The sequence below is a fragment of the Grampus griseus genome (genome assembly GCF_964374135.1).
Source record: "Grampus griseus genome assembly, chromosome: 2".
NCBI lineage: Eukaryota > Metazoa > Chordata > Mammalia > Artiodactyla > Delphinidae > Grampus > Grampus griseus.
In genome coordinates, this window is record NC_139018.1 from 9,917,811 (window position 1) to 9,933,642 (window position 15,832).

Sequence of the window (15,832 nt, forward strand, 5' to 3'; positions counted from 1 at the left end):
GCTGGTCTAAACTCCGTCCTACCCGCGAGTTGAGTTCGGCAAACGCTGCAGCGAGGGGAGGGCGGGAGGAGGGAGAGCGGACGCAGGGGGCGGGGAGGGGCGCGGGGCTGCGCGCTCGCCGGCGCTCTCTTTCGGTTTGGTCCGCCGCGGGAGGAGCGTGGACCCCCCCACTTTGAGGCTTTTTCCTCGGCGCGTCCCCGCCGACCCCCGGTCCCGGCGCGGGGCTTGGGGATGCCCGCCAGCATGTTCAGCATCGACAACATCCTGGCCGCCCGGCCGCGCTGCAAGGACTCGGTGCTGCCGGTGGCGCCCAGCGCCGCGGCTCCCGTCGTCTTCCCGGCCCTGCACGGGGACTCGCTTTACGGCGCCGGCGGCGGCGCCTCCTCGGACTATGGCGCCTTCTATCCGCGCCCCGTGGCCCCCGGCGGCGCAGGCCTCCCGGCTGCGGTCGGAGGCTCCCGCCTGGGCTACAACAACTACTTCTACGGGCAGCTGCACGTGCAGGCGGCACCCGTGGGCCCGGCCTGCTGCGGGGCCGTGCCGCCGCTGGGTGCCCAGCAGTGCTCCTGTGTCCCGACGCCCCCAGGTAGGGTCGCGCTCGCGCCAGCCTCGGCCTCGGCGGCCGGCCGCGGTCCTCAGCCCCTGGGACGTGGGTGGGCGGTAGCGCTCGCCTTTTTCAGTTTGCACAAACTTTTCTCCTCTTGAAAACCTGCCCCCACCCGACTCCCGTCTTTTCGTGGATCGGGCGCAGGCGTTTGCACACTTGCTGCAAACTTTAGGCGAGAGTTAGCGGAGACTGTAACAGTGCCTGCGTGGAGGAGACTTTTAGAATTTAGCCTTTTAGGATTCCCTAACCGGCTTTGGGCGTGTGCGGATGGACGCGGTCGCACGGTCCCCCGGTTCCTCACACCCTGTTTTCCGCGCACCCCCAATTCCCAGCACCCCCTTGCTGACGATTTTAAATCCGGAGTGGGTGTCGGGCGGGCGTGTGCGCGCGCGGTGGCAACGGAGGCGGCTGACCGTACGCCTTACTCTGTCGCAGGCTACGAGGGCCCCGGCTCGGTGCTGGTGTCCCCTGTGCCGCACCAGATGCTGCCCTACATGAACGTGGGCACCCTGTCGCGCACCGAGCTGCAGCTCCTCAACCAGCTGCATTGCCGGCGGAAGCGGCGGCACCGCACCATCTTCACCGACGAGCAGCTCGAAGCTCTGGAGAACCTCTTCCAGGAGACCAAGTACCCAGACGTGGGTACCCGCGAGCAGTTGGCCCGGAAGGTGCACCTCCGCGAGGAGAAAGTGGAGGTAGGCGCGAGACCCCGCCGGGGCGCGCTCCGTGGCCCTTCCCAGCGAAATAAGGCTCCAGCCGGGTTTGCTCAGCTCTTCTTGGGTCTCCTTGCTCTTTAAAAACATCCCAGCAGCGGCCTGGAGGCTACTGGAGGGCGCTTTAGGCCCAGGAAGTTGGATGAAAATACGGAAGCGGGAGCGGGTCTCATTTTGATGGCGTGCGCGCGGGGTCCCCGGGTTCCCTCTCCACGCCGGGGTCGTCCCGGGGGTGCCCGGGCATGGCGGGGGCGCGCCTTTGATCCTAACCGTTTTTTTGTCCTCCGTTGCGCAACAGGTCTGGTTTAAAAACCGCCGCGCCAAATGGAGGCGGCAGAAGCGGTCCTCGTCGGAGGAGTCGGAAAACGCCGAGAAGTGGAACAAGACGTCGTCGAAGGCGTCGCCTGAGAAGAGGGAAGAGGAAGGTAAAAGCGATTTGGACTCGGACAGCTGACGGCCGCGGGCCGGCCGTGGCCCTTGCCTAACTCGAAGGACTTGCACACCCAGACGATGCTACTTTCTTGCACACGCGCTGCCTTGCGGGAGGGGGGTCGAGAAAGAGGAACGAGGACCTGTAAATAGTGTACCGTCCGGAGGGTGGGCGCCTGGGGTCGGGCCGCGCCGGGGCTTGCTGCCCCGAAGTCCGAGGCCGCCGGCGACTCACTCCCCACCGTAGTATTTATAGTTAAATTAACGGTGACAATACAATAAAGTGACGGCGATGTAGACGGGCCACATTCTGTATTTCGTACCCCACCGCCAGCACCATCTGAGGCCCACAAAAAAAAAAAAAAGAAATCTAGTTAGTCTATAGCTTCAAAAGGAAAACCGGGCAGCTCTGACCTGCCCAAAAAAGGAAAAAAAGAAAAAAGAGAGACAGAAGGTCTGGGTACGAATGGTCACAGGACCGGGCGTCCTGGTGTAAACTTCGTCTGTAGGTTTCCGGGCAGGGGTGGAGAGTGGCACTGCCGGCACTGGGGGCGGTAGCGTTGTCCCTGCGAGCAGGCTGTTCCCCCTCGCCCGTGGGGAGAGCCAGGACCTTTTCCCTCCTTGCTGCCCATGGGATAGCGGATAAGCAGGATCTGCTTGGAGCGGACGGATCCTGGGAGCGTCTCCAGAATCCGTTTAGGCTGCTCACCCGGCCCTGCTCCCGCGAAATCCCCAGACCTAAGGCGGCGGGTCCGCGTGGAATTAGGCAGGCATGCCCTCTCTCCAGAAGCTTTCCTGGATCTCTGCTGGTCTCTCTCGCCGCTCACCTCCTCCCCGGTGAAAGTTTCTGCCCCACAGCCCTGCTGTGCGCCCAAGAGCCCGGTGAGGAGCCTGCCGGTGCGGGGGGGCCCATCGTGCTTCTCCCTGGGAGTTTGGGATGACCAGGTGCACATTCTGAGCCCTGCATTCTGTCCGCCTACGGGCGTAGAGCACGCCAGCGGCTGTGGCAGAGTCATAGTGAGGTGGGAGTGCTGAGCCTTTGGCTTTCTCTGCCTACTGTCTCTGCTCTGCCCCCGATGGGGCCAGAGTAGGAGAAGCCCCGGAGAGGCTGGGGCGCTGGTCAGTAGCTTGGAAAGGCCTGTAGATGCTTCCCGGTGCTGGAGAAGCACTGGGGGCGGAGATGAGAGCGTGCATTCCGTAGGGTTCTCTCCAGACCATGGGGAGGATGGAGTGGAGGCCAAGGGCCAGCAGGAATGGCTTTTAATGTGTTAAACTTTATTGGGTTTACACTAAATCCATTTTATAGACAAGGAAGCTCAGGTTCAGAGGGTGTCCCGACGTGTCTGCTGCCAAGGAGGTGAGCTCTTCCCTTCTGGGCGGCCTCCGGCAAGTCGCACAGCGCACACAAAGTAACCTTTTTTTTTTTCTTTTACAAGAAGCGGTGGTTTTTTTTGTTTTGTTTTTTCAGCGTTTATCAGGTTTAAAAGGTAGAAGTGACTCTTGGAGCAGGTGAAAGCACTTAGGAAATAAGGGGTGGCTTCCAAACAGCACCTTTTAAATAAGGAGGGTCCCTAGATGAAGGGGGTGGGTAGCAGTTTGGAGACCAGGTCTGCCTCAAGGGGCAAGATTGCCTTGGTTCCTCTCCAGACTCCGTCATTTGTGACGGTGGGCAAATGACTGAACACCCCGCTGTGCCTCACCTTCCATGACTGTAAAATGGGCACAGTGATAGCATCTGCCTTTCAGGGGGGTTGTGGACCTGAGGCACTATCTATCTCATTAAAGGTACAATGACACCTAGTGCGGGGGAATCTTTCATGGCTACTTATTTCTTCTTAATGTGATTATGACATTATGTCAGACACAGCACTTCAAGATTTATGTACGTTATCTCATTTTACCTTTCATGTACTCTGAGATGGGGAATGTTTTCACCGTTTTACAGACGAGGAACCTAAGGTTCAGAAAGGTTAAATACTTTTTAACAACATTCAGCTTGTAAGAAATAAAGGGGAGACAGCATCTTCGCCCAAGTAAATCTTATATTGTAATTAGAAATGTTTCCACTAATGTCAGTTCCGGTGAGAAATACTCAAAGAAGGTGTCCCATTAATTTCAAATGAATCTTGCAATGGCCATTATGGTACCTCCTCGTCAGATATCAGACTCCCAGGGGGAGAGCCTTGCCTGCCTGGCACCCCTTCTGTATCACTGTTCCTAGGTGCCGCTCTGTGTCCCATTTGGAGAGGGGTGAGCCCTGTCTTCCACCCTTCCTCCAGTGCTCCCTTAGTCTAGAACATTCTGACATACAGCAGAAGCAGGCAGCGTCATTTCACCCTGAGAAATCTGACGTTTCCAGAACTCTGTACCCTCCTGTGTGTCTTTCTCCACAGCTTGTCCCTAGACTCCTTATAAATGGGATGTTTCATTAAAAGAAAAAATTGTCTTTGTCTAGCCTGGAGAAGGGTCCTCAACAAGTGACAGGGAGGGGGATTGAGGGAGGGGTAGGTTCTCAGATACTCCTCCCTCACGGGCATGTGGCGAAAAGCCACAGCTAGTGGGGTGTGCAAGGAGGGGGGCGGGATGGGGGGCGGGACAGCTGCTCCCAGCTTGGCCTGGGCAGGGCCAGGGTGGCAAGAGAAAGCTCCCCCCGAAAGAAAGCTCCAAAGGACCCAATGAAGCAATTTAGTATCGGCCCAGCTCACAGGAAATAAACATAACAGACATCTGGAGCAAAGAGGGAAACGTCAGGATGGTCTCATTAGAGTCCAGCCACCTCCTCCTGCATTCCCCAGGCAGCCGTGGGGCTCAAACCTTCGTCTTAGCCTGGCTGTTGGGGTCAGGGAGGGCCACATGGTGTCTGGGAGCAGAAGGCTTTCAAGAGCTGTCTTTGGACCTTGTAATTGTCTTGGGTGAGAATTTGGATCCCGGTGTTAGAAAAGTGATGGGTGGGACGTAAGCCAGGTGACGGGCGAAGTGGTTTCCAGTCTTCACAACGTGTCCCCCTTCCCGCTTGAAGGTGTTCTCCCCATTTCACCGTTGAACAAACTGAGGCACAAAGTTATCACAAAGGTCCAGGATGAGAACTGCCATCTCCAGGGGACAGGGCTCTTTTCCATAAATCAGGCTGCCTCACAGAACCCAGGCTGTTCTTTTCTGGTGGTGATTGAAGCTGCGTTTATAAGTTCCGCAGGAGTGAATGCAGTTGCCCCTGGGGGACACAGGAATTAATCTGCCACAAGGTGCCAGACAGGCTCTGGCAAAGAACAATGGTGACCATTAGAACCCCTGACATCAGTCTAGCACTTTCGACTGTCAAGCCCTTCTGCACGCCTCTGGAGCCCTCAGGAGGTGGGAGTCGCAGCCCATTTTGCAGATGGGAAATGGAGGTTCAGAGAGACTAAATGCCTTCCCTGGGACACTTAGTAAAGGGCAGAGCAGACCTGAGCAGAGCCCTCACCTGCCTCTTGGGATTGGTGGCAAGATATGGGGTGACGACTTCCGGGTACCCCAGGTCACCTGAGCCAAGGAGGCCCTTGGCTGCCAGGAGCTGACCAGTAAGAGACCACGGAGTGTGTGGGGGAAGATGCGGGGCCCCTTGCTCCAGGGAGGGTGCGTTCATCTTCTTAGCTACGGGCTATGCAGGGGGGAGGGGGGAGGGGGAAGGGCTTAAAACAGTTGCTTTACAAACCGCACCCTTGGAGAGTGTATCTCAGTGACAGTCCTTCAAGTTTGTCTTTTACTGACTTTGGAACGTTGAGCTAACATTCTAAGCCTTGTGTAAAGGGTGTCGTAAGGATGTCGTTTCAGTGGGTGTGTGTGAGATCAGGTTGGCAGATTCCTCTTCTCATTTCTTGGCATGTGGGAGAAAATGGGGGCCGAGAGGTAGGGGTGACAGGGCATGCTTTTTCTGAATTGTACGAGGTTTTCAGTAAAATAGTTCAGGCACCCAGTCCCCCACCCAAAGATCCCTGCGTCTGTCACCTAGGGTCCCCCACATGAACCCTCCTTTGTTCATTGCACATCCAATCAGTCACCTCTTTAAGTGAAACAGATGCTAACTTTCACCTGTACGGAAGATGGAATTCCAGCCCAAGGAGGGCAGGGTGACATGAGGTGGCGAGTGGACAGCTGGGTGGCTGGCCCTTAAGTCACACTGGTCCAAGCCTCCATCCGGATGGGGCTGTGTGCTTGTCAAGCGACCTGGGAGAGTTTCCTTCTTCACCTGCAAAATGGGCTTGGGTAGAGGATTAGAGATAATATAAGAACCCAGCAGAGTGTCTGACACGTTTATTATTGTGTGTTTTGAAAAACCACCCTCAAGTTGGCTGGCTACTTCTCTGCCTAAGTAGACTGGAATTAGAAATTCAGGAATGCACCTTGTTTTTAATTGTTGCTGGTTTAGGAGTTTATGCATGACCCCAGGGCACAAACTCTAATGAAATTAAATGTGATTGCCGTGGATTTAAGACAAGGAAGTATCTGATAAGGTATAATGGATTGCATTCTGCTTAAGAGCTTTAGGACATGGCGATTGACAGTGAAGAAGGCGAACTGGGAGCGGATTTGGATTCGATGTCCAAGTTTTGTGAAATGACCTTGAAGTTTTTCAAAAGGAAAATGAAAACCAAACACAGCATCCAGTGCAAAGCTCCTTGAAAGTTCTAGGAGACATGGGTCGGGCTGGGTCTTTTGGTTGTGAGGGTTTCTCACTTGTTGGTGGGACATGGGGTATCCCCGAGGTCTGTCCCTCGAGCCATGTGACAGCATGGAAGACCTCTGTTTGTCACAGCTGGGTTTTAAATCTGGGCAAGATAAAAAGCCATTGTCTTTGCAGTTCAAATGACCCACAGACCAAACAGGATGAATTACGGCGTGTTGCAGTATTTTTAAGTGGGTCTATAATTTTTGGATTCCAGCAGCCCTCATTTGTTCTCAAGTGTCCAGCCCTGGGACGCATCAGTGAAGAGAGATCTTAAGAATTCCTCTCCCAACCCCTCCTCCTCTCCTTAGGCATTCGTTCCACTTACACCTTCTGTTTTCCTAATTTTGAGGTCCTCCGGCGTCTGCTGACCAAATCAACTGGCTGGGTTCAGTCGGATGAACTTCATTTAGCTGGGCGTTTGCATGCCCTCCCTTACCCTGAGCTGATTTATAGAAGCTATAATTAGTGAGATAACTTTAGCCGAGATGGACAGAGTTGCAAAGTGTCTGTATCATTTCCTCCCTGATTTACCAGTTGTATGATGCCGAGCCCAGGAGGTGCTTCACCCCTGCTGCGTGATCAGTGAGACGGACCCTGCGAGGGAGTGCTGCAGGTTCAGGGGACAAATTCTCCTTGTGGAACTGGGGAAGGCTGAGCGCTCTTTCCTGGCCACTGCCACACCCCCCACCCCACACACTCAGAACTAACACAGGGTAGCTGGTTTAAAATTTGGGGGAGGGCACAGAAATATCTAACAAATAAGAAATCTTCGGAGAAAAGACCTGTGTTTTCCAGCAGCCTACAGTGAGAAATATAGAGTGTCGTAAGTGCGGTGTCCACAGGTCGTCCACAGCACAGTGGCAGCGGTCCCACATGGCTGCAGGGCTGCACAGAGGATGGAGAGGCTGTCAAGGGCATCCTTCCCCAGAGCGGGAGCTTGTGGGCTTGGGAGGGCCTGCGCCAGCCAGGTAGGAGCTCACTGCAGAGACAGCCCTGGAGCCAGCGTGGTCTGAATCACACCAGTTAACGTTTGACCAGCCAGCCGCACGGTGACTGTGCCTGTTTTATTCGTGTCCTAAAGAAATTCTTGACATCGCCTGGCAAGACCCAGCAATGCTTCTTTCCAGATGGAATAGGGCTAATCCTCCTTTGAAAATCCTCAAAGTGCTAACTCTGGGACCAGAAAAATAAAACTGCCCTTCTCCAAGAAACAGGGAAGCCCAGAGCATTTGGAAAGATCCCCCCTCTGCTAAGAAGACTCAGGACTCTGAAGTCGGAATCCCATCTGCTCGTTTCATCTGAAGATGTTCCGACCGAAGGCCAGATGGCTGGGACATTAGGGGATGTGCCTGTTCAACATTGTTTTGTATTTGAGGAATAAATATTTAAATCTGAAACCAAGTGAATCACTTTCTACTGAAGTGGGCAAGGATGGAAAGTTGTGTGTGTGTGTGGATGCTGCCCTTCCCCCCGCCATCCTAACCATAATCTGGGCATGCATGATGATTCCTGCCATGCTTGAAACCTTCAAAGAGGTGTCCCCCCTCCGCTGGTGCAGGATGCCAGGAACAGGGTGGCGCTCCCTCTGTTTCAGGGTTGCTGTTTTCATTTCATGTCTGCTTCTGCTGCAAGGAGATTCCCGACGTGCATGGGTTGAAACGGAGACCCCATGCCTTAGTGTGATGAAACCCCCTTGGTTTTGTTTCAGTTTCGGCCTGTATGGTAACTGGACTCTGATACAAATGTGAGTGGATGGAAACTTAACCCTTTTCTTGACTGCAATTAAAGCTCTGAAAAGATCGTAGGTCTTTGTGGTTGATTTCTGTCTTTATGGAAGAGGTTTGCATTGTAGTTTTCTGCTTTTGTTTTTTTTAAGAAGGGAAGTATTTTCTGCAGTGCCAGGAGGGTGTGGTAAAAAATGCATCTTATGTTTGGGAGGATCAACAGTTTCATAATCACATCCTTATCTAATCCCTTCTAAGCCTTATGAGGCTGGGTGGAAGTGTTTGCTGTCATCTTGTTACATAAGGACAACTACTTCAACGGCTTTTGCCATGTCCAGCACTGTTCTGAGTGCCTTATCATCTGTACCTTATTTAATCCCGTTCCTGCCCCTGTGAAGTTGGCATTATTGTCGCCATTTTGCAGAAGGTGAAACGATGTCGTTCTTTCAAGTAAGGTCGCATCTGAGACTCCGTGAAGTTGGCATTATTGTCGCCATTTTGCAGAAGGTGAAACGACGTCGTTCTTTCAAGTAAGGTCGCATCTGAGACTCCACGTCCAGTGCTCTCTCTACACTGCCAGGCTACCTCCCTTAATAAGGACCCACCAGGAAGTCTGGGCTCCAATCTCTGCCTGGTCACCAGCAGGCGGCGTCACCTGTGAGCTTCAGCCCCCTCATTTCCAATGTGAGAGGATTATAATTTCCTGCAACACATGAAAATCCCCTGGGGTTTTGCAAACACAGATGATTAGTCATGGTAAATATATCAATGCATTAAAAATAGAAGCACGTAAACGTTATTCATTGAAGATTTTCAACAATGATAATAATAATAATGGCCTCCATTCAGTTCACAAATGTTAAAAGGGTGCCCTGTCTGTGCCAGGCACTGTTCTAGGTGCTGAGGAGACTGGAGTACCCTGGAGTTCCTGGTTCTGTTGGGGGACACATTTAGTCCCCGAGCAGACAGGCTGTGATTTCAGATTTCAGGGGTAAATGCTGAGATGAAAACCAATTCTTCTGCGGAGATGGAGGGAGCTAGGGGTTGAGGCAGTTTGGGATATTTTATGGTGTGGTCTGATGTTGTCTGTGTGGAGAGGGGTTTCAATGTCATCTCAAGTAATCCTCCAAAGCTGGGGTGGACAAACTACAGCTAGAGGACCAATCTGGTCCACTGTCTGTTTTGTCAATAAAGTTTTATTGGAACACAACCATGCCCATTCATTTATGAGTTTTCTACAGTTGCTTTCCCCCTTTAATGGCAGAGTTGAACAGTTGCAGTAGAGATAGTAGGGCTTACAAAATGGAAAATACTAACTGTCTGGTCTTTCATAGAAAAAGTTTGCTCCTCGCCAGTCTAAAGTTTAGAGTTTAAGCCAGAAATGGAGTCTGTTGTCAATAAGGGATGGAGGCAGGGTTTACATCTGTTTGCCTAATGCTTTGTTTCCTTTCTCTGGGGTCTTAGCACAGTAGGCCTCCTGTGATGGGGGTAGGGGGCGGGTTATAAGGCAGCATATGGAAGAACACAATACGGTGCCTGCTGCCTGGGAGCTGCTCTCTTGGGGCTGTAGTCTGTGTGTGTAAGAAACAATTTCAGGACAATAGGAAACAGGATGTCAAGAAGGGCTCGATTATGTGACTTTGACTTGGAGACCAAGAGGAAAGATGGCTGCAACCCTGGAAGCCTTCCTGGAGGAAGTGGGAGTTGCAGACCAGTTAGTATTTGGCCAGGCAGAGCAGAGGCATGAAGACAGGCAGGTATGGTGGCAGCAAGGAAGCCACCCTGCTCAGACTAGAGAGGAAGGTGTCTGGCTGTCACACTCCAGTGTTTCTGTGTGCAAGCCGTTCATCCAACGCTTGCCAGTCCTACCGAGTGCCGGGCCCTGTTCTGAGTTGGGTCACAAACAGGAATGGAGCAGCGTCCGTCTTCAGGCAGGAGGATTAGGCTGATTCGATACTAGGTGACCAGTACTGAGGTGGAGGGTGCTGGGCACCCCATGGCATCCTGTGGTTGGCAGAGGAGGGGTCCTAGAAGACTTCTGGTGGTGGCTCGTTGGAGCTCTGTGGTTTGAGGCACCTGGTGATGGGCAGGTGAGAGGGAGAGAGTCCTTCAGGAAGAGGGGACAGCTTGATCAAAGGCTTGGAGGTGGGGAGGCAGGGTGCCGCCAGTGAGAGGGTTTGGCTGGGCAGAGAATGGAAGGAACGGAAGGTCGGAGCTTGCTGGGAATCCACAGTCTGGTACTGCATAGTGTTCAGTTCACTATTTAAAACTCACCTGCGGAATAGGCTTCTCTGTCCTCCCAGGTGTCGGGAGATAGTCAAGGAGATGACCAGGGTCATGCTAAGACAGCATTCACATCCACGTCAGCCACAGGCCTTTCTGGCCCAGAGATGCCTGCGGGGCCATATCTCACCAGCATCTGCTCAGTCTTCTCTCCAGCTGCCATCACAGAAGGAGAGAAAAGCATCTCACTCAGGGCCTTCTGCAAAGAAGATTGTTGGGTTTTTTTTCATTTTTGGAACGAGTTTTAAAATACACTGATTTGTGGCTGGTAGTCGAGTTCATCAAAGTGATTTTTCCAGATGCTATAATTCTTGGGCCGCTGACACATCAAGGATCCCCCTATCCCCCAGCTCCAAATCCCGAGCCGGCCGTAGGCACCAATCCTCACCCACGGGCACTAGCTCAAGCACGCGTGCGGCAACTTACAGCTTCTAGAACCCCCTTCACAACTGTTCACTCCCTGTCTCTGCAACAACCAGGGGATGTGGCCATGGCAGGGACTGTTCTTCCCATTCGACAGAGGAAGGAACTGACAGGCCCAGGGCAAGTGCTTCTGGGGACAGGCGGGAGTCAAACCCTCCTCTGAGCTCTGGGCCGGGCAGAGAGGGTGGGACCCCCTGGAGCGCAAAGCCAGAGGACAGGCGGCAAGGATTTCCCAACGCCTTCCCCGTTGCTCTTCCTGGGGGTTGGAGGACAACTCTCAGGCCTGAGAAACGGGGCTGGGCACGGGGCGATGGAGGTCGGGAGGTCAGGAGTGTGTCGGCAGAGAGGCTCGCTCCTATGAGCCGGGCCCCGGCAGCACCAGCCCGCTCGGCCCTGTTTGTCTCTTTCCTGCTGATTATGGCCAAGTTAGGCTTCGAATTAGGACTAAGCATGGGGGTGGGAGGAACGGGGAGAGACCTGGATCGGCCCCAGAAGGTAGGCCTCTGCCACCTCCTGGCTTGGTGACCATTGGCCACCACACTCAACCTCTGGACCTCAGTTTCCCCATCTGTTAGGGAGAGTCATTAATCCTGCCTTGTCCGCCTGCCAGGGTTGTGGAAGGGCCCACATGATTTGACGGATGTGAACATGCTGTGTGGCAGGTCCTATGATGCCATGTTGGTCGATGTCCCCCCCGCTTGAGGACTTCAGATTATACCTAGCAGTGTCGCTCCCAGCTCTGACATTCTTTACCTCTTATTTTTTGGCCTCTCCCGCATCCAGGCTGCTTCATGGAAGTATCTGTTTTTCACCCGGCCCGTCACTGTTATGGCCCAAGACATGTGGCCCCTGCCGTGTGTTAGGTGGCTCCCTGACAATGCAGGCCACAGAACTGGCCGTCCCTTAGAAGGCGTTTGTGGGCCATTTAGTTTGTATCCTCTGTGGAAAGTGTAGGGCCTTAAAAGCATTTGGCCTCCTTTTTTTTTTTTTTCCTGCAGTGGGTTGCATTGTGTTTCCCAAAAGATATGTCCAAGTCCTAACCCCTGGGACCTGTGACTGTGACCTTGTTTGGAAAAAGGGTCTTTGTAGATGTAATTAAGCTAAGGATCTCAAGAGATCATGCTAGATTTAGGGTGGGCCCTAAGTCCCATGATGGGCATCCTTATAAGAGAAAGGAAAGGGGGATTTGAGGAAGGGGAGAAGACACACCAGCGGGAGGGTTCTGTGAAATGGAGGCACATTGGGCTGATGCTGCCACAAGCCATGGACACCTGCAGCCCCCGGGAGCGAGAAGAAGCAGTGAGGATCCTCCCCTGGAGCTTTCAGAGGTGCCTTGGCCCTGCCAACCTGTTAGTTTTGGACTTCTGGCCTCTAGAGCTGGAAGATAATACACTTCCACTGCTGGAAGCCACCAAGTTTGCAGTCATTTGTTGCAGCAACCCTAGGACATTAATATCCTGCTTTGCCCTGCAATGATGTCCCCAAATCTAACTCCTTCTACCATTGTCTGTAATGATACTTAATAAGGGGATGGGGCCTTGTCCTCTCCGATCCCCCTGGCTGGAGCATTTCAGTGTTCCATTTAATTTTAGGATCTGTGAGAAGGCAGCAGGGAAAACTGTGAGCACTCTTTTGAAGTTAGGAAATGTTCATTATCTTTCTTCTGAAAGCATTACAGGATGACATTTACAGGGAAATACTTTGAAGCCCAGGGGGTCGAGCGTGTGACCTTCAAGAAGGGAGTAGAGGACTTCCCTGGTGGTGCAGTGGGTAAGAATCCGCCTGCCAATGCAGGGGACACGGGTTCGAGCCCCGGTCTGGGAAGATCCCACATGCCATGGAGCAACTAAGCCCATGCGCCACAACTACCGAGCCTGCGCTCTAGAGCCCGGGAGCTGCAACTACTGAGCCCGCGCACAACTACTGAGCCCGCGCTCCACAATTACTGAAGCCCGCTTGCCTAGAGCCCATGCTCCGCAACAAGAGAAGCCACTACGATGAGAAGCCCGCGCATCGCAACGAAGAGTAGCCCCCACTCGCCACAACTAGAGAAAGCCCACGCACAGCAACGAAGACCCAGTGTAGCCAAAAATAAATAAATAAATAAATTAATTAAAAGAAGGGAGTAGAAAGGCCAGTACCCAGGCAGTCGGGCTGGCCTGGCCCCTACATGTGCCTCGCAGCATCCGTCCATGCTGCTCCCTCTGCCAAGGATACCTCTTTTCCCCATAGTACTGCCTCTTGAAAATCCTATCATCTTCCAGCAGCTGCTCAGGAGGCAGTCAGGTGAGCAGGGAAATAGACACTGGCCCCAGACCCAGAGCCTCGGTGCGCCAAGAGAATGTGACCGGGCCCTATGGAGGCTTGGCATTCGGTCCCTTTGTGAGCTTGGGTAAGACTCCCGCCTCTCTGGGCTTCGGTTTCCCCTTCTCTAAGTTCAGTTCAGTTCAACCGGTATGTATTAAGCATCTACTATGTATCAGGGAGGGTGTTTGGAGATTAAAGAGCATACGAACTAGTTACATAGTTGTTACTTCTAACATTAGGACGTAGAGACATCTGTAGAAGGAGTGGGTGAGTGAGTGAGTAAATGAGTACATGCCTTTCAGCACCGGCTTGAGGTTGTTCTTGCTGGGCCCTGCTGTGTGGTGGAACCTGCTGCGTGCATGTCTGCCTTTCCCTCCACTTTCCTGCGCTGGAGGCAGCACCAACTGCAGAGTGAGTAGCAGACAGACCGGAAGCAGCTACAGAGGCGACAGAATTTGTATTTTTGCTGAACGATTGGGCTCATGCAGTGCGACCAGGTGTTTGCATCTTTGTAGGTCACCAGGGGACCCGAAGGCATTATGGTCATCCTTCACAGACCCTTGTACGTTCATCGAGATAAAATCCTCTTGCTACAAACCCCAGAGAACTACCGCTTCCTCATCTGTGCTGGGGTTTGTTACATCAACTCTGCTTTTGGTCCTCCTGCAACCGTCTGGGGCTCACAGAGCGTTTTGTTGCTGTTACCTGCAGATCTGATTCAGTATCCCACTGGCTTTGGCATTGGACTGATTCCGTTCTCATTCTGGCCCTGCCAGGTGTGAGCTTTGTGACTTGGGCAAGTCACCTCGCCTGAACTTCATTTTCTTCATCGCGAGGGGGAGAATGGGCGTAATACACGTACCCCAGGGTCTACAAGGAGCAAATCCTCCAGAAACGGGAGCTGTTGTCATTAGGAACTCTGTGTCATGACATTAGTTGCTATTTCTGATTTCACTTGTCCATGAATCTAAGATTAGGGATTGAACTGGCTGGGGATGGGGAGGCATATCAGTTTTCTGTGGCCATCCTAACACGTTACGGTAAACGTGGAGGCTTAAAACAACAGAAATTTATTCTCTTACAGTTCCGGAGGCCACAGATCTGAAGACAAGGTGCTGGCAGGCACGTGCTCCTTCCGAAGTCTCTTGGGGAGATTCTGTTGCTTGCTTCTCCCAGTTTCCAGCGGCTCCAGGCGGTCCTTGGCTTGTGGCTGCATTAAGCCCAATCTTGTCTCCATTTTCACAGGGCTACCTCCCCAGTGTCTCTCTCTGTGTTAGATCTCTCTCTGTTTTTCTCATATTTAAAGGACACTTGTCTGAAATTGAGTTCTTTGTAGTGAGGTGGATGGACCTAGAGTCTGTCATACAGAGTGAAGTAAGTCAGAAGAAAAATAAATATCATGCGCAAATGCATATATATGGAATGTAAAAAAAAAAAACAGGTTCTGAAGAACCTAGGGGCAGGACAGGAATAAAGATGCAGATGTAGAGAATGGACTTGAGGACACGGGGAGGGGGAAGGGTAAGCTGGGATGAAGTGAGAGAGTGGCATGGGCATATGTACACTACCAAATGTAAAATAGATAGCTAGTGGGAAGCAGCCGCATAGCACAGGGAGATCAGCTCGGTGCTTTGTGACCACCTAGAGGGGTGGGATAGGGAGGGTGGGAGGGAGACGCAAGAGGGATGGGATATGGGGACACATGTATACATATAGCTGATTCACTTTGTTATACAGCAGCAACTAACACAACAATGTAAAGCATTTATACCCAATAAAGATGTCAAAAAAATAAAAAAAATAAAGGACACGTCATTAGTTTTAGGACCCACCCTAAATCCAAAATGATCTCATCTTACCCTGGATTAGATCTGCAGAGACCCTTTCCCCAAATAAGGTCACATTTACAAGTTCCCAGAGTTAGGACATGGACATATCTTTGGGGAGCCACCACTGAACCCACCCCTGGAGGTAAGGAAAAGGAGGAATTGCTGTGAACTCATTTCCCTTACTTGCACATCATTCTAAGAAGGTCCAAAGCAGACCTCTCCCCTTGGCACTCACCATCCAGCCATGCAGAAGGTGACCTGCATGTACCTGTGATGCTCTGGGTGGGGCTTCAGTGCTATCCTTGCAAGTTCCAGGGAGATGAAAACCCTGGAGGCAGCAAGTGACAGATGGGGCTCAAGACCCCCTGTTTTTGTCACTGTAACAAAATATCAGGGACTGAGTGGCTTAAAGAATAGAAATTTATTTTCTCCAGTTCTGGAGGTTGGAAGTCCAAGATCAAGGTGCTGGCAAGGTTGGTTTCTTGACTTGCAGCTGGTCACCTCCTCTCTTTGTCCTCACATGGACTTTGTGTGCAGGCACTCCTGGTATCTCTTCCTCTGCCTATAAGGACACTAATCCTATCAGATCAGGGCCCCACCCTTATGACCTCATTTAACCTTAATTACCTTCTTAAAGGCCCCTTCTTCAACTTCAGTCACACACTGAGGGTTAGGGCTCCAATACTGAATTTGAGGGGACAAAGTTCAGTCCATACCACCCTTTTGATTAGCTTCACCAATGGAACCAACATCTAGATTGATCTGGCCTACAGGAGGTTGGATTTCTTAGGTTATACGTGGTTTTTCCCAGT

At 52.4% G+C, this 15,832-nt stretch overlaps 1 protein-coding gene across 1 annotated transcript; it reads left to right on the top strand.

Moving 5' to 3' along the window:
• Positions 1 to 231: 231 nt before the first annotated feature.
• Positions 232 to 2,136, top strand: GSC (goosecoid homeobox; the record flags this gene model as incomplete). Its single annotated transcript, XM_082648993.1, has 3 exons — positions 232 to 586; positions 1,043 to 1,302; positions 1,619 to 2,136. The coding sequence occupies 3 exons, from the start codon at positions 232 to 234 to the stop codon at positions 1,772 to 1,774; spliced, it is 771 nt and encodes a 256-aa protein (XP_082505119.1). The 3' UTR covers positions 1,775 to 2,136.
• Between the last annotated feature and the right edge of the window lie 13,696 nt (positions 2,137 to 15,832).